At 41.8% G+C, this 24328-nt stretch overlaps 1 protein-coding gene across 1 annotated transcript in view; it reads left to right on the top strand.

Annotated features, from left to right (window-relative positions):
• Nucleotides 1-24328, top strand: part of LOC146809714 (sacsin-like) — a 406589-nt gene that overhangs the window by 205391 nt on the left and 176870 nt on the right. The window contains 2 exon segments of the mRNA XM_085616554.1: nt 14502-14613; nt 16296-16442. Coding sequence (XP_085472680.1) covers nt 14502-14613; nt 16296-16442 — 259 coding nt within the window.

The raw sequence follows: 24328 nt of genomic DNA, 5'->3' as shown, positions 1-24328 counted from the left end.
AGGGAGGACGAGTTTGGTATCTAATGAATGATAATTTAAAACCTATTTAATGGTAAAGTCTGATTTTAAGTCACAATTCTGAAAATGCCGCTTTTAGAAAGTTCGCTTTTTCCTCTCCCAGCCAGTTAGTGCCTGTATCCTGGGTCACAAGACTAGGTGTAGCTGGCAGTTGGTCTTTGTGTCTTGCTGCTTCCAAACTGTGAGAAAAAAGGAGAATAGCTGTTGGCAGGATGGGCCATCTCTGAATTATTATTGGGGAGGAGCAGTCGCCTACCACACTTGTACATCACAAAGGCTCTGCCCGGCACACTCACAAAGGGTTTGACAATACTATTTTGTGCCCCCAGACAAGCTGGGGCCAGGGCAGGGAGGTAGGAAATTCCAAACACCTCTGGGGTTGAAAACCTCCAGAACATTCCCCTACTTTAAAGCTGGCACCTAGTATAAATATTAAACTCTCAGACTCAACTCCTCAGTACAGCTCTGGACCTGTGGGAGACTGTGAAGAACTGCTGTTCTGCTCTTCCAGAAGGACTGCTACTCTGCTGCCCTGCTGCCTGAGTGAGATGGACTGGACCTGCATCTTTAACAGAGGACCACCAGAGTGACTCCAGGCCCATAGACTGGCCTCTTGATCAGAGCCTCAGGAACAGAAACTGCTCCAACCACCCTGAACTCAGCAACTGGACTCTACTTGCTGTGAGTCTTCCTCCCCCAAATGGTGCTGCCCCAGTCCTCGATCCTTGGAAGTGGGCCTGAAGGTGCTCTGCCAGCTCATCTGTGGTCCTCACAGATCTGATGCAGTGTGACACATCGCCCGCAGCCCCTCAGAACCCGCACTGATTGATGCATCTTGACACAGGACCTCGCACCACTGCCTCTCAGATCCTGTGAACCGCTAATGCACAATGCATCCTGACGCAAGACCTAGCATCGCAGCCCTACAGATCCTCGGAACTACACTGTGCAATGCATCTTGATGCAGGACCTTGCATTGCAGCCCATCGGAACCATTGCGGCACAACAAATCCTCTACACTGGATCTCACAATACTCCACAACCCCGATTTAAGTACTTTTTTTAGCAGGCCTAAATTGGTCCCTGTACCTGGCCCACGCTCTATCGCGGTCCCCCTGAACTTTTGACTTTGTAGTGGCCTGGCACAACTTGATAACCACAGTTGGTGCTTTGTGCTTCTAAGCACTATTTTCACCTAAATCTTTAAAATTGCAAATCTCCGGTTCTGCTGATTAGAAGTTTGTTGTTTTAGTCTCAAATAATTCATTAAATTTTACTCTATCTTTCTAAATTGATGTGGGATTTTTCTTGTGGTGTGTTTTCACTTTTTTTTCTGTTTGAAGTGCTGCATAAATACCTTACACATTGCCTCTAAGTTAAGCCTGACTGCTTTTGTGCCAAGCTACCTGAGGGTTAAGCACAGGTTAATTTGGGAATGCTTGTGACTTCAGCCTGACAGGAATTGTTGTTGCTACTTGAGTATGGTTCCACTCTTCTCAACCAGTAACCCAATTTCCTACACTCGTCTTTTCCCAGATGTTGGAACTAATTGAGCCCATTTTGTAACCAATGAGCGCTTTGAAAATAATGCTTGCAAATTTACCCTAGCTTACATCCACAAGTGTAAGCTGTGCATTCATGCTGCAACATCCAGTTTGAAGCAGACTCTCAGCTCCTAACACTCAACACAAAAACGCAATACTAATAGATGTGACTTCAGTCAACGCCCTTCTGCCATCCATGCCATACAGATCTAATAATCACTCCTCCAACTGTCATACAGCATTATACAGTAACCTACCCTGACACAACACTTATTTTGTGTAAAGATTGATTTGCAAAATGTGAGTGATTTTTTGTGCAGTAAGGACATCTGGCTGCTAGGATTGTGGGTTTCCGTGATGGACGGACCACTAGTGAGCCACTACAGACCTCCTCAGTCTCTGGGTGAAATTCCAGTTGAGAAGTATAGTTGATTGAGTACATATCTCTGAGGCAATGTGGGCCATTATCATTCAATAAAAAAACAAAATAGCAGTTTGTCTTCAACTTCCAATCAAGCTTGTCATCAAATTCCCCTCCCCCCAGCCTATAATGAAGAGCTGAACAACATTATGGAAAGGTGTCAGTTCATGAGGAATGTATGTCAGTTGGGTAAGCCAGTCCACCTCAGAGTTGTAAATTCAAGCAAGTTGGGTGAAAAAGGGAAAAGCTATATTCTTCAAGTCACATTGAAAATATCCCTAATACGTCACATTTCACGTTATTACAGTACACGTTCTACTGTTCCAGGTTAATACGACAAAGGATTATATGAGGATGATAATGATGCACCCCTACAAATAAAAGAGCAACATTTGCGCTACACCAGCCCCCCCTCTGATGACAAGTGCCATCAAACCCACAGTACAACTCCCTATAGAGAGAACGGACCTAAACAGACGTTGTAGCCAGTCTCACCTGTCGGAACCGCTCTAACTGCTTAAGATTGTCATAGTGACTGTCCTGCAGTCTTTCTATTCTCCTTTCTCTTTTCCTAAGGGAATCTTTAGCTCGTTTAGACTGATGCCACTTGTAAGCCTTCACTCATCCCATCAACAAGATGACACATAGCACAATGATTACTATTGTTTTCAAGATATAGCATATGATTCCTTTCCAAAGATTCGCAAACAAACTCCCAACTTTTCCAAAACCTTTTCCAACTTTATCCCAAATTCTCTAAGTTGCCAATTCATGTATCTCATGGTGTATCTCATGATGTTACTTATATACTTCCTCAGATCCTTACTATGTTCTGGGATATAAGTACAGCACTGTTGAACCCTCAGCATTTTACAGACTGCGGCCTCTTTTGCTAATAACACGTCTAAAGCAAGACGGTTTTGCATCACCATAACTCTTATCGAGACCATCTCTCCGTCTAGTTTTAACAATGACTGAGCCATATTGACTGACAATTTATCTACTATAGTTGACAACCTTCTAATGTTGACATCATTCAAGACCACTCCAAACTGGGTATCTTAGCTCCAAACACATCTCCTACAATCTCTCCTGCACTGGACCACATCTCTCTGTATATGACAACTTCCCTTCCAAACTCTTCGAATCCTCTACATGTTATATCTTAGGAAACACAACAGCCACTTCACAAGTATCATACCAATCACTCCTAGTATAGCCTGAAATATTAGTTATAAATATAATTAAGAAAATTACACAATTTCGATTTTGAACATGCAGGCATGTCAACCCACATGCGTCCTAGGGAAAAACAAATTCATTCTACTTCCAAAAGTAAATCTTTCGATTTACATTAGCAGCTGAGGTTGTCATTGAAGGCATGCCCCCCAAGACCCAGTCTCTGGCAACTCAGGTTAAAATATTTTGACACTACAGGACCCTTCGGCCATTAACACGCTCTTAACAAGTGACACGCTCTTAACAAGTGACACGCTCTTAACAAGTGAGACCATGTACTTTTAGGAGCTGTTCTTGGATGTGCATACAACATTCAAAACCACTTGTTTAACTAACAAATTAAGCACCCAGCCCACACCTTTCATCTCACTTCAGCACTCCAGCACCCACACCTGTTCTGCCTTCCTCAACTTCAGCCAGCACTGGTTTGGGGCTGCAGTTAAAGAATCCTCTCTGGGTAGGGCCCTCTCCCCATAACCCTTTGTAAGCTATTGGAAGCCCCCCTGAGTTTGGCTTTTGAAGTCACAGTAGAACAGGGACCACAAGTACTTAAGGGCTACCATTTTGTAAGGATCCATTCTGTACCCCGTCATTTCATGAACACAAACATCACTAAGGGTTGACTCTGCATGTTTTCATTTTGACAAGTCTTTGCATATTATAAGGTTTTGTAAATTTGTGCACAATGAAAGTATGCCTTTTTTGTACTTATGTTTCATCATTTTTAGGTCGAGTGTGAGCCAGCGCGCAAGCGCTGCTCTGCGAAGAGCTGTGGTAGTTCAGTACGGAGAGAAGCTCCGCCCTTGTTTTTTATTTGCTCCTGTGTTTGTCCTTTGTAAATGCTGTCTTCTGATTGATTATGAGGCTTGTTAGTCCCGCCTTAGTAATGCCATGTCGTCATTTGTATCCTCCCATGGTTACTGGCCCCTTTACGTGGTTTCTACACATGTACTATTTCTTTAACTGCGGTGGTGCAGTTCCTCTGGAAGTCCAAGGCCCGAGGCCAGGAAGCAGCTGGAACCGTAGCCCGCTGCAGGAGACAACCAGGTAAATGTGGAGTGTCTTTTCCCCTCCCCTCCCCTCCCTCCCGTTGTCTGTGCCTTCTCCTCTCCACCCGCCCTGTTGTCCGTGCCTTCTCCTCTCAGCCTCTCCTTCCCGTTTTCCCAACCTTATGCAATGCAATAGGTCTCGCATAAATTGGAGACCTATTGCATTGCAAATGCTTGTTGCTTCTTTACACGCACTGTTGATCAGACAATCCATATTAGGTCGAGTGTTCTGCTATTGGTAGCGCCAGCAGAAACCGCTCCATACAGGTAACTCTGCAATTGTGGAAACCAAAGCTGAGCGACGGAAGAAGTTAAAACTCATATCCACAACCACAGAGAGCAGGAAGGCACCTCCAGGATTTCGCTGAACGGAGTACAAAGCATCATGCAACAGAGGGTTACGAAAACCGTTCCAGGAAACCAGCCATCGAGGTACAAGAATAAGCAGGGTGACTAGAAACACTGACAGGATTCCGGCTGCTGCGGACAGCATGCAGCCAGACGAGGCGCCTGACCATTTCAGCCGAGTGTGCGTGAAGGCAACTAAAAGAAACACGGAAAGAAAACTGCGCGTTTCTGGAAACTGACGAGACACAGACAGCAGCCTGCTGCTCCAGAGATCTCCAAGGCAAGAAATCTGCAATGAGTGACAAACTGGTTTAAGAGGTTATGTTCCACCCAGAACTGAGATAATGTTCTTGAATGTGCACTTTGCAATCAAACTAAGCATGTTCTTCTTGGCTATGTTAAAACTGCGTTTATATAGCTCTTATTACCCCTGACGAGGCGCTGAAACAATTAAGAACAGAAGATATTATCTATCTATCTATCTATCTATCTATCTATCTATCTATCTATCTATCTATCTATCTATCTATCTATCTATCTATCTATCTATCTATCTATCTATCTATCTATCTATCTATCTATCTATCTATCTATCTATCTAGCTATCTATTTAGCTATCTATTTAGCTATCATTGTATGCATAGCAGGCAACAGCAAGTCGTTGGAAAAGTACACGTCTTAGAAAAGGGTTGCACCCACAAATAACTTGATGCGTTGCTTTGTTCAGCTCTAATCACTAATTTTGAACACTTAAAAACTTAGCAATGGTGCACAGCGCGCTACATATGCAATGTTTTGTGTGTAAAAGCATGGTCTTGTATGGTGTGTTGTACTGTGATGTTGTTTGTGGTTTGTAGTGGCAAGTGTCTTTTGGTATTTTTTGATATAGTGTTGAATTCTGAGTGTAGTAAGATATTTTGATTTGGCGTGAGGAGATTTATCACATTGAATAATCTACTGTACTGATACTTCATGGTGGCACATGATCTGGAGCGATGTGGCTATGTGGAGCGACTTTAATCCTCAGTGTATTGTTTTCTGGCTTATGGCATGGTGTGGACCATTGTGGTATGGTGTTCTATGATCATTGCAGTATGGTATATTCAGAGAAGTGGGGCGGTGTTTGGTAGTGTGGCAGTGTGCTGGGTGTAGGGTGTATTTTGTGAAGGTTATTCTCTATCATTTGGTTTTGGATGGTTTAGTGCTTTGCAGTGGTCATATAGTGAGGTGTAGAGTGGCTAGGGATATGGTAATGCTTTGCATTGTGATGTGGTATAGTGGTATCAGAAAGCATACTGGTGGTATTATTTTGCGTGTTTTGGCGTGTTTTTTGTGGAAAGTTATATATTTTGAGTGGTAGACTGCTGATGTGACTCTTAGTGTGCTGTGTGAAGGAGGGTTTGGTGCTGTGTGGCTGTTTGGTGATGTGGCACAGAGTGTTCCAAAGGCTGCACAATGTCATATAAAATGTGCATAAGAGTGTTTCTCGTTGTGGTGAGGGCTCCAGTCATTTAATTAGCTGTGATTTGGCGCGTTAATTTTACAATATACATGCCCGCCACATGTTCTTTTTGTTGCCAAGCGAACTATATCAATCATCGTGGAGTGCGGATCGAGGAGGAGGAATGTGTTGTGAAGTAGTACACTGTGGTGTGCTCTGCTGCTACCACAGCCTGCAGTTATGTGTGCAGTACTGTGTGTGCATTGTTGTGGTTTGTTTGCAAACTCCAGTACCATTTCACATGTTCTCAGGTTTAGTAGTACCTCTGAGTGTTATGTTACTGGGTGTATTTTCACTGTGTTTGTGTTCCTCTGTTCAGAAGTATTTTTGCCCTCTCTTTATTCCGCTCTCTGTTTAAATGTTGACAACTAATGTGCTGCTCACTTTTTCAAAGTTTTTAAACAATCAGAACAATGTAGTTTGAGTGCAAATTTACTATTGGGTGTCACATAATAAGAAAGTTTGCAGCACACAAGACTCTACAATCAGAAGAATTTTAAATCTACAATCAGAAGAATTTTAAATCTCCCTTCCCAAGTGATCCAGCTCCTCTTCCTCTCAGATCAAAAAAATATGCCCTCCTCTTAAGCCTATAAACCAAAGAGCTATCAATCGCCAACATTTCCCCGCCTAATACATGTGAGAACCTTAGCCACCAGACATTGACTCCAGGGACATGTCCTTCCCCAAAGTGCGGTTTGTGAAAATTTACGTTTTGGGCCCTGGTGACAAATATGTGGAGTTTGACATCTCTAAAAATTTACTTTGAAAGAAGGCGAGTCCTAATCGATCTGTCTGTCTGCCTGTCCTTTCGTCTGTCTGTCCTTTTGTATGTCTATCTATTTGGCCCCTAAAACATCAGTGATGATCATTTATGTTAAGATCCCAAACTTTTTTTGCTATTTGTGGAGCACTGTCTTTCTGATCCGGAGCATAAGCACCACCCAATGACAGGCGCCACCCAATGACACCTTGAAACATCTTGTGGCTAAATGGCAGATGTCCCAGTATCCTGATGATGTCGGAAGATACATTTAGTGTCAGCCTTACTGTAGACATCCACTCTAATAAACTGCGGAAGGAAGAGAATGAGGCAGGTGATTCCTGTTGATGTGCTTCATGATTGGGGGGTTCAAAAGGTGAGGGTCCACATAAATATTGCTACCCGGTCCCTGGACATGGTCCAGGAATTGGGTGGCTCTCGTCCAATGAATTTCACAGCCTGGCCCTTGGGCAAGCTTGGAGCATGTCATAAATCCCCCTCACTCCCCAAATTCTGGTCAGTGATAGGCTTGAAAGGGGCAGAGCCTAATCCCATATTATCAACTTCTCCCTGGTCCGCTTTTCATAAGTGAAGGTGAAAAAGGGATAGGGAAACAAGGATTTGTGCTCACTTTTTTCTAAATGTATTACTCGTATTTGCCTTCGACCTAAACTCCAGGCAAGACAGTGTAATGTTCTTTTTCATCAATATTTCAAAAACTACTTCAGAGATAGACATCACTATTTTCTTGCCAGTTTGATGTTAATCAATTGAATACTTTTTACTGTGTGCTTGAGAAAAAGATTCCCATAATTTTTCAGTGGGACAACAAATGTCCATCACGTAACCTTTGACCTCTCTTGACCAATTTGTAGTACTCGTTGTAAACCATTCTAATTGGCCAAATGAAACCCAAATGTGCTTTTGTTATGGAGTAGTGGTTCCATAACTACAGAGTCACCTCACTGACTATATAGAACAAGCATTTGCAATGCAATAGGTCTCGCATTTACGCGAGTTTAAGCTATTGGCATTGTAAATGACATTGCCTTTTATTTATGTTTTAAAAACCAAAACATAAATAAAAGGTATTGTCATTTATAATGCCAATAGCTCAAACTCGCGTAAACGCGAGACCTATTGCATTGCAAATGCTTGTTAAACTAGGTAACACAACCACACAAATACACCCCAAACCATGCCACATAATTCAAATCAGAATAATTTCTCTCAAAACTACACACTTCATGCCACACAATTTAACTCTACATATTTCCATTCCATACCACACAATTGGACAACAAACCACATATTTCAAATTATCAACACAATTACACAACCCACCACATACATCTAATCCACATCACAGAATTCCACATCATGCCTTAAAATTCAACAGCGCACAACATAATTAAACTCCACAATATACCACTCCACAACACAACACAAGATGCCATTCCACATAATTACAGTCTGTGACACACAATCCCACTCCACTTTATTCCAGTATACTCAGTGCCGCATAATTACTATCCACATATTTCCACTGCACACCATGCCACATAATTCCGCCACACAAATCCACTCCACACCACACACAATTCCATACTTAACAATTCCAATCCAACCCTTGGGGTGACCTTGTTGTGAGGAGTTGGCCTAATGGCTAGGGCGGTCGACCTCGAATCTGGGGAACCGGGTTCGAGTCTTGGCAACGGTCAAGTTTGTGCAATATAAACTCTGTTAAAAAAAACCCACATAATTTCACTCCACATACATCCACTCCAATACACAAAGCAAAAAGACATTGGGCCATATGTAGGTAGCATCACATTTACCGATTCATAAATACCGAATTTTACCGATTCGGTATTTATGAATCGGTAAATGTGATGTAGGTAATGATTCAGTAAATTTTACCGAATCGGAAAAATTTGGTAAATATGAATCGGTATTTACCGATTCGGTAATGGGGCATACCTTCCCATTGATTCCTATGGGCCTGGAGGCCCATAGGAATCAATGGGAAGCCAGTCACCATTACCGATTCGGTAAATACCGATTCGGTAATGGGGGGAGCATATACAAGGGTGGCAGGGTGTCACATTGACACCCTGTTGCACCCCTGATTCTTGCATGTGTGCACATGTGGCGCACATACATGCCCTAAGGGCATGTATGTCTGCCACATGGCACTCTTACATCTGCAAAATATTGCGTTTTGCAAGGTATTCGTTATTTATCACCAACCTGTATTTGGTGGTAAATAACGAATTCTTAATACTAATTTGCACTCTTTAGAGTGCTCCCTACATTCAGGATTCGGTATTTACCGATTCGGTATTTTACCGATTCGGTAATTTACCGAATCCTGAATTATGCCTCCTACATCCCAAATAGCTAAATACCGGTCGGTAACGGGATATTTACCGAATTTCGGCCGTTACCGACCGGTATTTAGCTACCTACATGAGGCCCATTGTCATTTAAAACTCCAATAACTCCAACTCTCACAAATGCGACACCAATTTGCATTGCAAATGCTTGTTAGGTCTGGCGTTAGCCAAGGCCTTTTGATTTTACTAAAATATGTATAATATACTTACAAATAGGGGCCTTCAGTCACCTCTCTTCATCCATTGGTCTGTTGTTGTGTCACTCACATTTTGTTTCCACCCCCTACAGAATATAGCATGGGGCTGTGGGGCACCTTACTTCAGCCATGAATTAACTTCAGTTTGAGTGATTGCATTTTGCACTTTCACGAGGAGCACATCTGCACAAAAGCAAGTTCTCCTCAGTACTTTTTACTCTAGTGTTGCTTTGGTGTGTAGAGCCTGATGTGATAGCAGGATGCTTCTGATGTGAACACAGAGCACATTCCATCATTATCAGATCCCATCTCTTGCTAGTGCAGTTGTAAATTCCTTATAGTGTGTTTTGCTTTTCTGACTGCTGCTATTTCATTGTACGAAATTGCGGGTTTGCGATTACCTAAGAGCGACTTTTTGTGATTCGCTATTAGGTCATCGCAAACAGCAATGTACTACAGTGAGTTGGGCACTGTTTGCAATTCACAGTGGGTCGCAAATAGACCTACCTCATTAATATTCATCGGGTAGATCCCAATTTGCAACCCATTGGGAATCGCTAAACTTACAGGGATGGTGGCCTGCTTAAGTCAGCAGACCACCATGTTTGTGATTGCTTTTAAATAAAGCATTTTTTTAAAATGCAGCCCGTTTTCCTTAAAGGAAAATGGGATGCGTTACAAAAAGACAAATGAAACGTTTCAGTTTCATTTTTTAGGAATAGGCAGTGGTCTATGGGACCACTGCCTGCTCTTAAAAAACATTTCCGCAACCATTCACAAAGGGGAAGTGGTCCCTTGGGAACCCCTTCCTGTTTGTGAATGAGTTACCATCTACTTGAAGTAGGTGGTAAAATGTGAATGTTTTGCAACCGCTTTACAGTGGCAAATCATTCACACATATCACTGCGAGTCGCTATTAGGAAGGGACGCCCTAAACACACCCCTTCCTAATACCGAATCCCAAACCTATTAACGATTCGGAAATCAGATACCAAATTGCAAAATAGGGTTTGGTTCATGGAAAAATGTTGTTTTCCGGTCGCAAATACCCCAGATCTGTTAATCAGCCCATTTGCAACCTGAAACAAGCATTGGCATAGCCAATAGGTCTCGCTTTTGGGACCTTATAAGTATTTAGTTATGCAGCATAATATCCTTGGGTGCAACAATAACTGTTGTATGGGTAAACACTTATAAGGTCCCAAAGGCGAGACCTATTGGCTATGCCAATGCTTGTTTTATAAGCGTTAGAAAGGTAAAGAGCGGATTCAAACCCAAGGACAGCACCAGGCACACAACCGAGCTAGCTTTTAGCAAGACATACAGACAACAGAATGTAGGGCCACTTGAGTATGACATAGCCTGGTCACGCTGCTCAGTCACACTGACATAGTTTAAACAATTTGATCATTCTTCACTGATTGCATGCTAGCTCATGATGAACAGCCGAGTAAGGGAATGAAATCCGCTCCCCATTAAATGCTGCACTTAAAATAACCGGGAGAAAAACATAATGAGCACAAGAGGAGGAAGGATACTTTAAAAATATGAGCAGGCACTTGACTGGCGTTGCAGTGGTTAATACAATCTAGATGTTAGGCAAGGCTGGTGCCATGGATATGTTGATGCCCGTGGTTATAAGTTGGCTTCTGTGTTGCCCTTCCCAGGGTGTGCCATGATGAGCTGCTGTTACAGGGACAGAGGCTCTTCTTGCGTTTTCCAAATGGGAAATTTCCCTGCGGAGTGAGTGGTGCGGACTCGGCTACTCTTGAACCAGGGGTGTTTGAACTGCTAATTTGGCCACGTGTTGGTCGCGAAATAAAAGCAGCATCGACACTGCCGCCCGCAAATTATTTCCCAAAAACAGAAATAAGCAGTACGCAAGCGGCACTTCGCTGCAGGTAAGAATACACTAAAATTTAAAAATATGCTTCCTAAGCTATGTGACGATGTGCCGGGGATGTATAAATATTCATGGGACATAAATCTCACGTTTTACAGCTCCTGCTGCCTGTGAAATGTGGTAGACACAACTGTACCAGAGTGGGCCACTGAACAGGCGGCTTGATTTGCTATGACGATGGTATTTTTTTTGTTCTCCCCGTGGGAATATTTTATGGACAAAACTTTAGAGGTTCCTTGAGAAAAAACAGAAACACAGCTTCAAGGCATGGCGTCTGGCCCCGCACTGCTTCAGATTGTGTGGGGAAGGAACATCCGCTGGAGACACGCAGGACAAGTCTCATTACTAATAATGTTTCTTTCACTCTGCAGCTCTGTAATGGTGTTCACTCAGAATTGGGTCCCAGTGAAGTTGTATTAGGAGTGGTAGTGCATTCAGAGGGACGTGGGGAGAGAAGGGAGGGTGAAATGCAATCAGAGGTGGAGATGAGAGCGGGCAGAGAAGGGGTGGGGGATGTACAAGCAGGGGAGCCTCAAGGATCACAAAAGCATCTCCCAAAACCCTTTTACTTGTGTGTCAGTAATTATTTTTATATATGTTTTTAGCAATTGTTCAATTTGCTATAAGCCGTAATGTTAGGCCACCAATGTGCGATGCTGAAATAAGCGCATCAGACTGAGGATTAAATGTGAGCCCGCTAACAATACTGGCCAAGCTTGTACCCTTTTAAAAGTACCTACTTGTTATGGTTCGTAATGTTTGGAGTTAAATGTAAAATCACTCGGCTCAGACGGGAAACATCAATTAAGGAGGATGTGTGGGTGTGGGTTGTGCTCTCCTTGCGCCTGTGGCCTGTTTCTCGCTAACACGTTGGAATGCAAATCCATTAATCAGGCAGGAGGGCTCTGTCTGCCTTCTGCCCCAGTGGCGCCTCTTGTCTGGTTTCTCCGTAACACTAGAGAATGTTGCATTGTCAAACAAGAGTACTGAGCACCTACCTGTTGGTGTAGGGACCGCCAAACTGCAGATGACGGTGAGGATGGAAAAAGCTAAGGTAAATGGAATTGCTGCCAAATCAGTAACGCAAATAGAAAACTTTTTGGCTTGTCAATGAAGGAGGAAACGAAGCAGCAAGATTGCTAGGCTTACACAGATTAGGGGATTAAAAGTGGAGAAGTCTGAAAAAGAAATCTTAATACTTCTGTGCAGTATTCACAGCAAATCAACTAGAATACGATGAAGTAGATGAAAGGAAGATGGAACTATTTATAATAGGAAAGCAATGATGGAGGCCGCAAACATCCGGGTGGGTAAAGTGACTAGAGCAGATAGGAAAGATCCAAGAATTATAAATGCAGCTTGGTGTGTCTAAACAAACAAGGAAGACAAAAGTAGCGTGTGTCTTCCCGTGGGCTCGAGCTCCCCGTGCGCTGCTGTACGTCAGTTTCGCGCCCAGATTGAAGTGTCACTTTAATCTCGCTAAACGCGGGCTTTGAAGTGGCAAGGGGCAGGGGAGCGCATTCCAGGCGGGGGAGCGGACACTTTGAAGTAGGTGCGCGTGCCAGTGGGATGAAGCGCTTCCCCAAAAGTGGATTGCATGGCGGCACGATGCACGTGATTGTGCGCGTGCTCGCCATGCAATCTGCTTTTGGGAGCACTTTTGGGAGCCCCTTACTAAAGTCTTGCATATCGATCGCTTACGCGATAGCTAGGCGAGACCTAAAAAGCATCGTACATCTGGCCCTTAGTTACTTAAAGGGGCTTCAGACCGACTTCATCCATTAGTCTGTTATTGGTGTCCTTCACACAATGCATCAAACACACTTCAGCCATTGGTTGATTTCCCTAAGAGTTAGAGCATGCCTTCCTTTCACAAGGAACACATACAACCCCAAAGTTGCTCTTTTCAGTTCCAGGGTGCACTATGGTAATGTGTGTGGGGGTTTTTTAGAACATAAAACTTTTTTGCATGTAGCAATTGATTTGTGTTTTTTAGATTGATGAGGACCCAGCATATTCCCAGACAATAAAGTTTTGCACAAACCATGACAAAGCAATACAAGAATTGCCAGAAGGCTGGTGGCCAACACCAGAACTATTAGATTTAAACAATGCTTGTTCTAAATGTGTTCCCTCAATGCCTCTTCACTGCTCTACCTCCAATCGTCTAATGATTCATAATTATTTGTGGCCAACAGAGGAACGCTCCTGCTGTCCTGTATTTGCATTCCATCCCCAATCACTCTGCGTTTTACAGGAAACGTATGGTTTATCGAACCTGTCTTTGCTGCTCCACATGAATCAGGAGAGTAGCTTAGCACCAGGACACGTTATTTCTGGGAGATACTGCATTGTGAAAATCTTTTGCTTCCTCATTCATCATACCAAAGTCAGAGCCATCTTTGGTGGGCTTCTTCCGAGACTGCCTGCCTGCCACCCGTCTGTGTAGTGACCTGATAAGAGGTGGCTGACCCTGTACTGGACATCTCAAAAGAGGAAATAGTGTATTTCTGAACCACCTAGAATCTTTTGTCGGAAGAGTATCCTGTCCGCAGGTATTAATGCAAATAAGGGGAGCCTCCATTTTATGCTTACACATTAATGCAATTTGCAGCAGCTTTAGTTACCACAATCTTTGCTTCCTAAGACCCTCGCCTTGCCTGCCATAGTAGGACATGGTCAGAAGCACGTATAAAGCTTCTGTGTACCAGTGGAGCAAGAATTCAATTCATGTACCTACATTTCTCTCAGGGAAGTAATGTAGGGCCAAATTAATACAATCCTATAAACTTGGCTGCCTTTTGCACTCTGGGACAAGTGCTGCCGCAAACAGCCAGAATTAAAAAAAAAAGCAGGTGGGAGGTCTATTTTTCATATTTAATGAGCCAAACAGTGGAAACAATTGCCTCCTGCTTTCAGGAAGATTTGGGTTGTTCTTTCTTTTAGAAATCATTGTTTCTGATAGACCTCCAATGCCCAGCATATGTTCCTATTCATTAGTTCTCAGCTTTCGTGGTACATCAATAGGAGTTTATTTAGCCCAAGAGATCTGTGCTATGGAATGGTATAGGAACACTTTGTCAAGAATTGAAACATTATTTCTTCTTCACACCTGTTTCCAGGAGCTGATCCAGAATGCAGACGATGCTGGTGCCAGTGAAGTCATTTTTGTCCATGATGAAAGGGATTATGGGAAGGAAACTCTGTGGTCAGAAGACTTAGATAAGTTCCAAGGTATGCAAACTAAAGCAGAACCTGTTTAGAAGTGTTAACGCTTTTCCTGATGAGAGTTCGTTAAGTACACATTTGTGTTGGTTTTCCATCCCTGTTGGCCCGCACTGTAACTTCCCCAGTTGTCTTGGTTAGTGTCACAGGGCTATGCGCAAAACCTGGGTTGGTCACCTGAATGTATACAGTACAGTTAGTAAATGCCACATCCTTGAAATTTTATGTATGTAACGTGCACATATATTGGTAGAATTCCTCCAATAGAATAGGCTTTTCACTGTTGGAAGTCAAGTGTTTGGGTAAGAACATTTGTACCCAAGGTGACAAAGTAAAGACTTTCAGTGGATGTGCCCACCCATTCATGAATTTAAAACAGAAGCAAATAGGTTGGAATACGTTCTCAAATGAAGTGTAAAATTCCCAAACACCCCTATATTTTCAGGATGTTTCGGGGAGGGGGATTTTCAACAGCGGATTTTGGTCTAACTGAAGGAGAACAAAACTGCAAATGTGCGTGCAGCTTGTAAATAATCAAACAAAGGCGTATGTTCTGCCTGTTAAAAAAATCCGCCAGTTTAGGTTTAAGAATAAACTCGAAAAAAATTTTTTGCAATCTTTCGTATTTCATAAACCCCTTAGAAATCTTATATTTCCTCAAGTCCTAAGTGGAAACCCACGAAGAGTAGATTTATAATATATGTGAATTTAGTATAAATTATTTGCACACCTGAAGTCCTAGGCCTGATGCAATATTCTAGCCACACAGTAACTCTCCCAGATTTAAAGTGCATTTGTTATATGAATCTGCAGAGCTATATGTTTCTTCCCAAACAAGTTGCATGCAATGCAGTGAGCGAAGAGTACAATCAAAAATGTTGTCATGATCTTGAATGTTTCATGAGAAGGCACCATGAGGCAGCCTATTTGTGTGCTCCCTAGAGCTGTAGACCAGGTCTTCCATCACTAACAACCTTATGATACTCAAAATACCCACCGATTAAATGTCTGCAGAAAATGGTTGCCTCTTCAAAACTATTTTAAGTTAATTTATCTTGCTTTTTTATTACATTTATTTATGTAATAGATTTTTTATTGCACTAAGAATTTCGTAACAGACCACTTCACAGTTCTAGGTGAACCGGGAGAGACTCCCAATCGTGCCACAAGACTTGTGATTGAATGAAGACAGGAAAGAGGTCACTAGATGGAGACAAGATGAAGTGTCAAGTGCAAATGATGGGGCGGGGCCTACAGAAATGGAATAGGCATTGCCCCATAGGAGCCTAATTACAAATCGAGGATCTCTTTAAAATTGTTTCGGTACTTTTTCCAGACATATACTCTGAATACATTATTAGCTCTTTAGTGTAGAGTGATTTTCTATAATATCCCAGCCAATTTTGTGTAAATATCCTGTCCATCCGTAGTGCTTCATGACCTTTCTGAGCATAGACAGTTCATAGTACTTTCCCTTGACTACTCTTAACTGATAGGGAGAAGGATATGTTTGACTTCAATAATGCAATGAGGATTTTTGCTGCTTTCGTTTGAGTTGGATGCATCTCCCTTTTCCGGGTTAAGTGAATGGAATACATTTATTGACCATTCCAGATAGTGAGATTCCTGTAATGTGTCCATCATGTCCTTTGTTGTCTCCATTGATTAATTTCTCTCTCTGCCATCATCAGGTCCTGCTCTGCTGGCATATAACAACGCCACTTTCTCTGATGATGACTGGGAAGGAATCCAGAGTACAGGGAACAGTGTCAAACTGAAGGATCCCAATACCGTGGGGCGATTTGGACTGGGGTTCAACTCAGTCTATCACATCACAGGTAATAAGACCTCATGTAATTTCACAGTTGGAAAGAAAGAGGGATAAACACCTAGACATATCCTCCACGTCACAACATATTATCAATAATAAGGCCATGTAACCACCAAGAAACGTTTTTGTGTGTGTTTCAAGATGATCCTATTGGAATCTCAAGAGATTTTGAAAAATCATCTCACCCACAATTTATCATGGCAGGCTTCATCATCAGTGATTTGTTACACTGTGGTAGGTAAATACCACCATGGCAGACTCAGCCATTGCTGGGAGTTCTTACATAAATGTTTCTTGGATAATCACAGTGTGGCATCTTGTTTCAGATGTCAAGGTACCATATCAACTAATGACATCACACCCATGGTTCTGTTCCACCTGTGTTGCCTAGGTTCTGGAATGTATACATTTGAGTTATCGGTGAGCAGTTACCTGGGCTGGCTGTGGTTTGGATGGGTCCTTCTTTCTTTGGAAATAAACCTAATCTACTTTACAACTCAAGCCTGCGTCTTTCATGATCCTTTCACCTGCTTGAAGATCCTACACACAGGAATCGAATACAACTCAAAAATATCTTGGAATATACCCAGAACTTATCCTTTAATCATATGTATCCCAGATATGATTACAATCTTAATACATTCAGGTATAGAGTGAGATGCAATGTCCATCCTCTCATGTTCCTATGAAAAAAGGTTTTAGCATTAGGTCTTATTATTTGCAAGGCTTGAGTGATTACCCAGGCAGGGATCATAGTAGTAGTGATATTGGCCGGAGACCTCTATGGGCTTTCTGAATGGCCAAAACATGTTGGCATAACAACACGGGTGGACATTGCATCTTATCCTGTACTCGGATATGTTAAGGTTCTAATCATATCTGGGATTCCCATGATTACAGGATAAGTTCCGGGTATATCCCAAGATATTTTTAGGTTGTATTGGATCCCTGAGAATATCCAAGAAACATTTATCTGAGAACTCCCAGTAATGGTTTATTCCGCCATGATGGTATTTACCTACCTTGGTGTGAAAAATCTCTGATTATGAAGCATGCCACAAATAGTTGTGGGTTAGACAATTTTCCAGAATCTCTTGAGATTCCTGTATTATAATCGTGAAACATAAACAAAAAAACGTGTTTTGGTGGTTACCTCGTATTTTGTGTGATACTAAGAAGACCTCATGTAGAAATGTGTAAAGTTTAAGGAAAGATAATTGTGTGTATGTGTGCATTGACACATATATCCCAAAGCGTATAAAAAGTCAGGACATTCCTAGGTGGATGCTGCTTCAACTGGTAGTGACTTCTACTTTTGTGGGTGTGTTTTCACACAAATGTTTACACCAAAGTGCATAAAAAGTCCTGGCCCTGCTTGGTGGGTGCAACTGGTAGTGACTCCTACTTAGCAGCAAAAAAGTAGAAACGTAAACATATATGTAACAAGCCCTACCTGCTTTTCAGAGACATTGACATGTTGGCTAAAAGGGAGGTTTCTTGACACGAGCCAGTTCCTTTTAAAGCTGTCAGGGTATAAGTTCAATAGTATGAATTTTATCTGTTTCAGAAGAATTACAGGCTTCATCACCCTGTCCCAGATTTTAGTCTGTGGCCTGAAAATTACACCCACTGTGCTATCTTCCTGTAGAGTCTTAATGCTCTGGGGTGTCTCATCCGACCTAAGAACATTTGCTATAACCTCCTCTCTAACTACATCCTCACCTCTTCTCTCGAACTTCACCCAAGTATTGCATGAGACTATAGCTGAGCAATTCATGCTTAAATAGAGAATCTCTCCATGAAATTAGGGTGAAGTCAATGTAGTTTCCGTTCCTGATAAAATGCCTAAATCAACTTTTGAGATTGCGCAGCAAATAAGAAGATCCTGTGCCTGGAATCCTCGAGACGTTTGGCATGCCGGGCTGACCTTTGAGTAACAAAACAAAGAAAAATCCATCCAAACACAGTCTTGTTTAGGCTATCCTAGTAAATGTGGTGGTAAAATTCTGATGGAAATGGGCTTGAAGCAGTGATAATACTGTCTTTGTGGGTCATTTTCAAATGTTACTCATTAAGCCTGTATTAGTCAGACACATTGTCTTAAATGCTGTCATCCCTCCAACTTGTGACTCGCAGGCCAGTACAAATATCCAGTAAATCTTACAAGACATTTGTAGGTCTGATCTAAAGACGTTTTGCCAGCCTCATGTTTTCCAAAGAAACATACAAAAATGCATATATAACGGATTCCAACCAACTCTCTTTCACCATTGGTTTGTTGGTCTGTCACTCAAATTATACTCTATTCCACCCCAGCAGAATTTGTAGATCAATAGTCCAGCCATGGATTGCTTTCACTTTCAGCGACTGCATTTTGCCCTTGCAAATGTACACATGCACCTAAAAAACACAGGTCCCCAAAATTAGACCTTGTTAGACAGTTAGGGATCCCACTGACTGTCAGTCCCTATGTATAGTAGAGTTGCATCAACTATTGCCATAACTCTCAAGAAACTTATTGTAAATTACAATGTTGATTCCCTTGGTAAACTTATTCATCCTAGAGAAAATTAGTACAAGTCTTTAGAGTAGCAAGAGTATAATATGCAGGTTGAAGCTACACCTTCCTCAAGTTTGTGACCAACATTTCAACCACTTGTATCTGCCTTGAGAGAGTACTTATCAGTGAATAAAAGCTCCTATATATGGTAGTGCCATCTCTTCCTTTAATAGAAATCAAGACATTTATTGAAATATGTAATCTTGACTCATTGTCTCATTGTTATGAAACAACTTTGGCAATTAATTAAACCTAAGGAAAATAAGGACAAGTGCTTACAATAGCAAAAATTTGTATTCAAATACATATATTAAAGCTGCATCCCCTCAGCTTGATGCAGGTCATTTTCAGTTGCATCTGACTTGAGCGGACCTCTATTACAACAAGTGGAACTGCAGCTTCATAACAGAATATCAGTGCTTTTGCATCTGACTTGATAGGGACACTTAGTAATGACTAGTGGAACTGGGGCTTCATGAAAGAATTGCAATGCTTTTGTATTTATCCTGTGAGGGACTCTTAGTAATGACTAGTGGAACTGCAGCTTTACGAAAAAATGTAAATGCCTTTGCATCTGGTTTGAGAGGGACACCAAGTAACGGCTAGTGGAAGTGTGGCTTCAAGTAAGAATTTCAATGTTTTTGCATTTGACTTGTAAGGGACACATAGTAATGACTATTAGAACTAGAGCTTCATGAAAGAGCTAACATGGTTTTGCATTTGATTTGATTTGATTTGAAGTGTTATTTGTAAAGCGCACGAATGCCGTGGCGTCTTGGCGCTAGGTGTGAGACGTGACGTTCCTCCAGGTGAGTTCATTAGTTTTTACCGAACAACCAGTTTTTGAGTCCTTCCTGAAATTTAAACGGTTCGGTTGACAACGCAGAGGACATGGCATCTGGTTCCATAATTTTGCTGCACAATAAGATAGTGTTCGACCTCCCCATCTGACCTTCCACGTTTTCGGGATACAAACAAGACCTTCTGTAGATGATCTGAGTGTTCTGACAGGAAGATATCTAGTGAAGAGTTTCCCTACTTCCCTAGATATACCTCCATAAAGAGCCTTGTGTACTAGACATAGAGCTTTAAAGTTAACCCTATGTCGGACCGGGAGCCAGTGTAGAGTTTTAATGGCCTCTGAGGTGGGGCGGCCCTTAGGTATATTCATAAGCAACCTAGCTGCCGCATTTTGCAATGATTGGAGCTTCCTCTCCTGTGCCTTGCCAATTCCCACAAAAAGAGCATTACAGTAGTCTAATTTTGATAGAAAGAGTGAAACTACAATTGTCTTTTGAAATTCTGTTGTTATAAAAGGGAAAATTTTCCTTAAAGTTTTTAGAAGGAGGAAACAGGAAGAGGTTAGTTTATTAATATGGGCGGATAGGTTTAGCTGATTGTCCAGGGTTACCCCCAGGTTCTTTACCTTTGAAGCGGGGGTAGGCAGAGTCCCGCCTCCTTGGGCCACCAGCTTGTATTCCATACTGATGGACCTTTGCCAAATTCAAGGACCTCGGTTTTGTCAGTGTTGATTTTTAGGAAATTTGAGCTCATCCAGTGCATAATGTCAGCTAGACATGCATGAAAACCAGTAGCTACAGTATCTAAGGGTTCTGTGACTGAGATGGTAAGCTGAGAGTCATCGGCATACATAATTAGTGAAAATCCATGTTTTCTAACCAAATTGGCCAACGGAGCGACATAAATATTGAAGAGAGTCGGGGAGAGAGCAGACCCCTGTGGAACCCCACAAGGGAGTTGAAACATTTCAGACCGCACATTCTCCCAGTGTATATTTTGTTGTCTGGTATCCATAAAAGAGGTAAGTAGATTAAGTGCGGTATCCTCTATCCCTGTCTCTTTAAGCCGTTGCGCCAACACCGTATGGTTTACGGTGTCGAACGCTGCCGACAAATCTAGTAGAACCAGAATAGCTTTATTGCCCCTGTCTACCGTCCTCCGAATCTCCTCAGTTGCCAACACCAATGCTGTCTTCTAGGTATAGGACCAGCTCCTTGTTCATGGCCTTTTCCAGAATCTTCGCAGGTAGAGGCAGTCGGGAGATTGGCCGATAATTTTTCGGTTCTAGTGGATCGGCGGTAGGTTTTTTCAGGATTGGCCTAATACAGGCCTTTTTCCATGCTTCAGGATATTTGCCATTTTCCAGAACTTGATTTAAAAGAGGAGTAAGGTGCGCGCTAATGACCTCTGAAGCTAGATGAAAAACAGTTGGAGGACATGGATCGTTAGGGGAACCAGAATTTGTGGATATCAGGAGGTTGTTAACCTCATCTACACTGAGTGTCGTAAAGCGATCCAGTCTACTATTTGTTACTCGGCTGTTTAAGTTCAGGGAATTGCAAACAGGCCTGTTTTTTGCTAGATTCGAAAGATCATCATATATTGCTTGCACTTTGTTTTGGAAAAAGTCGGCCATTGTATTACACAATGCTTGGTCAGGTGTAAAATTGCCTGCATGTTGGGGGGTGGCCAGAGTATGTACAGTTTTAAACAATTCCTTTGAGGAATGGGTGGCCCTGCTTATTTTATCCATAAAGAAGGTCCTTTTAGCTTTTACAATTGCCTGTTTATATTCCTCCAGGCATTTATTGTATAGTGCCTTGTGCTCAGAACTGTAATCAGTTCGCCACACTCGTTCTGCCCGTCTACATTTCATTTTTATTGTTTTTATTTCTAGAGTATACCAAGGTGCTGTTGGCATAGCTCTTTTACAAATTTTATTCACTTCAGGGGCCAGTTTATCTACAGCTGTTGTGATCCAGTCGTCGAAACGACTGGCTGCTACATTATTATCACTACTGAGAGTGAAAGGATTTGAACTTAGGGCCTGTTCCAGAGTAGCCTTTTCTATCCTGCTCCATTGCCGTGTTTGTAGAGATCGGGCTGGAAAGGATTGAGGCATCGAAAATTGATTGTTCGTTACCTCAAAAATAACAGCCCTATGGTCTGTCCAGGGCAATGGCAGTGTTTTAATGACTTTTATAGCAGGGTGGTTTGTGAAAATCCCATCTAAAGTATGGCCGGCCAGATGCGTGGGTTCCAACACTATTTGGGACAGTCCATATGCTGCCAGGTTATCCACGAAGCTAATTGTGTCAGAGTTGGTCTCTAGTTCTAAGTGATAGTTAAAATCCCCTAAAATACAAAGATATTCAGAGTCCAAACTTGTCTCTAAAAAGTTCAGAATGGCCTGCGAAAAGCCTGACCTTAGTCCAGGCGGCCTATATACCAGTAGTCCTTTGAAGGTAGTGGAGTCATTAAGTTTGAAAGAAAATAGTAGTGACTTAAGAGGGACCTCTAGTTGCGACTTGTGGAGCTGCACCTTCATTAAAGAATATCAGTACCTTTGCATTTGACTTGAGACGGACACCTAGTAAAGACTAGTGGAACTGTAGCCTCATGAAAGAATATCATTACTGTTGGATCTGACTCAAGAGTGAGCTCTAGTAATGCCTTGAGGAAAACGCATATACTAAAGCCACAGCCCCCAGCTTGGTGCTGGCCATTTAAAGCAGCTGCATCTGACTTGATCAGGACCTTTATTAACAAAAAGTGGTACTGCAGCTTCATGTAAGAAGTTCAATGCTTTTCGATTTGACTTGAGAGGGACACCTCGTAATGACTAGTGGAACTGTAGCTTAATGTAAGAAGTTCAATGCTTTTGCATTTCGCTTGAGAGGGACACCTAGTAACAACTTGTCGAACTGCAGCTTCATAAAAGACTATCCATGCTTTTGCATCTGACTCAAGTGACCTCTAGTAATGTCTTGAGGAGCTGCAGCTGTTGGAAATAATTTTGAAGATTTAACATCTGACTCAAGAGAAATCTCTAGTAATGTCCATAGCATAAGGAAGTGGGCATTTCATAGGGACCTAAATATAGTGCCACTGTTTCCCATCAGTAAGGCATATACCAGCATTAGCATAACTACTTATCCTATTGAAATCAAGTACAATGTGTTAGAGTACCAAAAGTGGATATGTACATTTTTATGTTGAAGCCACACCCCCTCAACTTTGTGAGTGACATTTGAAGCAGTTGCATTTTATTCGTGAGGGACATTTAGTAACAACACGAGTTATTGCAGTTTTGTGACAGACTTGTTAAGCAGTTGCTTATGGCTTGAGCGGGACATCTAGTAGAGTTTTGAAGGGCTACAGTCTTGTTAAAGACTGCTTGCTGTATCTTCTGACTTGAGATGGACATCTAGTGATTACTTGAGGTACTGTAGCTAAGTGTAAGGCCAGACCGATTGGTTTTGCCAGTGCTTGTTCTGTATTACCACTGAGCTTTAAAGGAACTCTATAACTTCACACTGTGAAAGGGCTGCAGCAATATGGTAGTGTAGTGTGAATAGGGGTTTACAGCTGCTATGAGTGAGGCAGGCCTCAAAATGAAAGTAAGGATGTATCTTGAAAAGGTGCGTTGGGAGGGAGCTGAGCCATGTGCCTGTTTTGAGCTATTGTACTGCCTAAAGTGCACATGCTTAACTTGAAATTTCTTAGATCGTGCAAGAGCTGCAGACAGCACAGCTGTGAAAATGGGGCACAGCAACCACTGCTTCCTCTTTCTGAGGTGGACACACGTTCATGACATGGTCCCAAGCGAGAGGAAATACGTGTACTACACAAGAGTTGTTTCTTCTTTCTGTCATTCCCTACCCTTTAAATACAACTTCGTTTATTTAGACTATGATAGTTTTATATAATCATTAAAACCAAAGAACATATGTTCATATTCACATATAGATGATTACAAAATTCATGTCTCACATCAGTAACTTTAGATTTGTTAAGAAACATGCCTTCAATATATTTACACCATAGAAAAGCTTCTTTTTTTTTAAAACAAAAAGAAGAATATCAGAAATACCACATAAGATTACAATACAAAAGAGCAACTAAAATGATACAATATTTACAAAGAAAATTATCAAAATATATCTATTCATGCAAGCCGCAATATAGACTTAATTATCTCAATTAAATACATTTTGTATTTAACCTTTTATCCCTCTCACTACTGTATGTTACACTTCTCCCACTTAAAAGCAGATACACAGTGGACATTGTGGGAACTCAAATGTTAAAGCTACTTTTCAGTGGTGTAAATTATTAGGCCTTTTTGAGGGTGTAGAGAAAAACTTATGCTTCTGGAGTGATTGTTTGTTTAGATGCAGCATCTAATGGGTGAAGGTTGAATCTTATTCAACCCGTCATATGGTGAATGCCGCTTCACTATCACTTATTCTTCGCTTTATTTAAAAAATAAAAAAAAATGCTTTAGATCTCTCAGATAAATAATTCGACAT

Source organism: Triturus cristatus, chromosome 7, assembly GCF_964204655.1.
Source record: "Triturus cristatus chromosome 7, aTriCri1.1, whole genome shotgun sequence".
Classification (NCBI taxonomy): Eukaryota; Metazoa; Chordata; class Amphibia; order Caudata; family Salamandridae; genus Triturus; species Triturus cristatus.
Note: the sequence above shows the minus strand (reverse complement) of the source record. Positions and strands in the feature narration are given on the sequence as shown.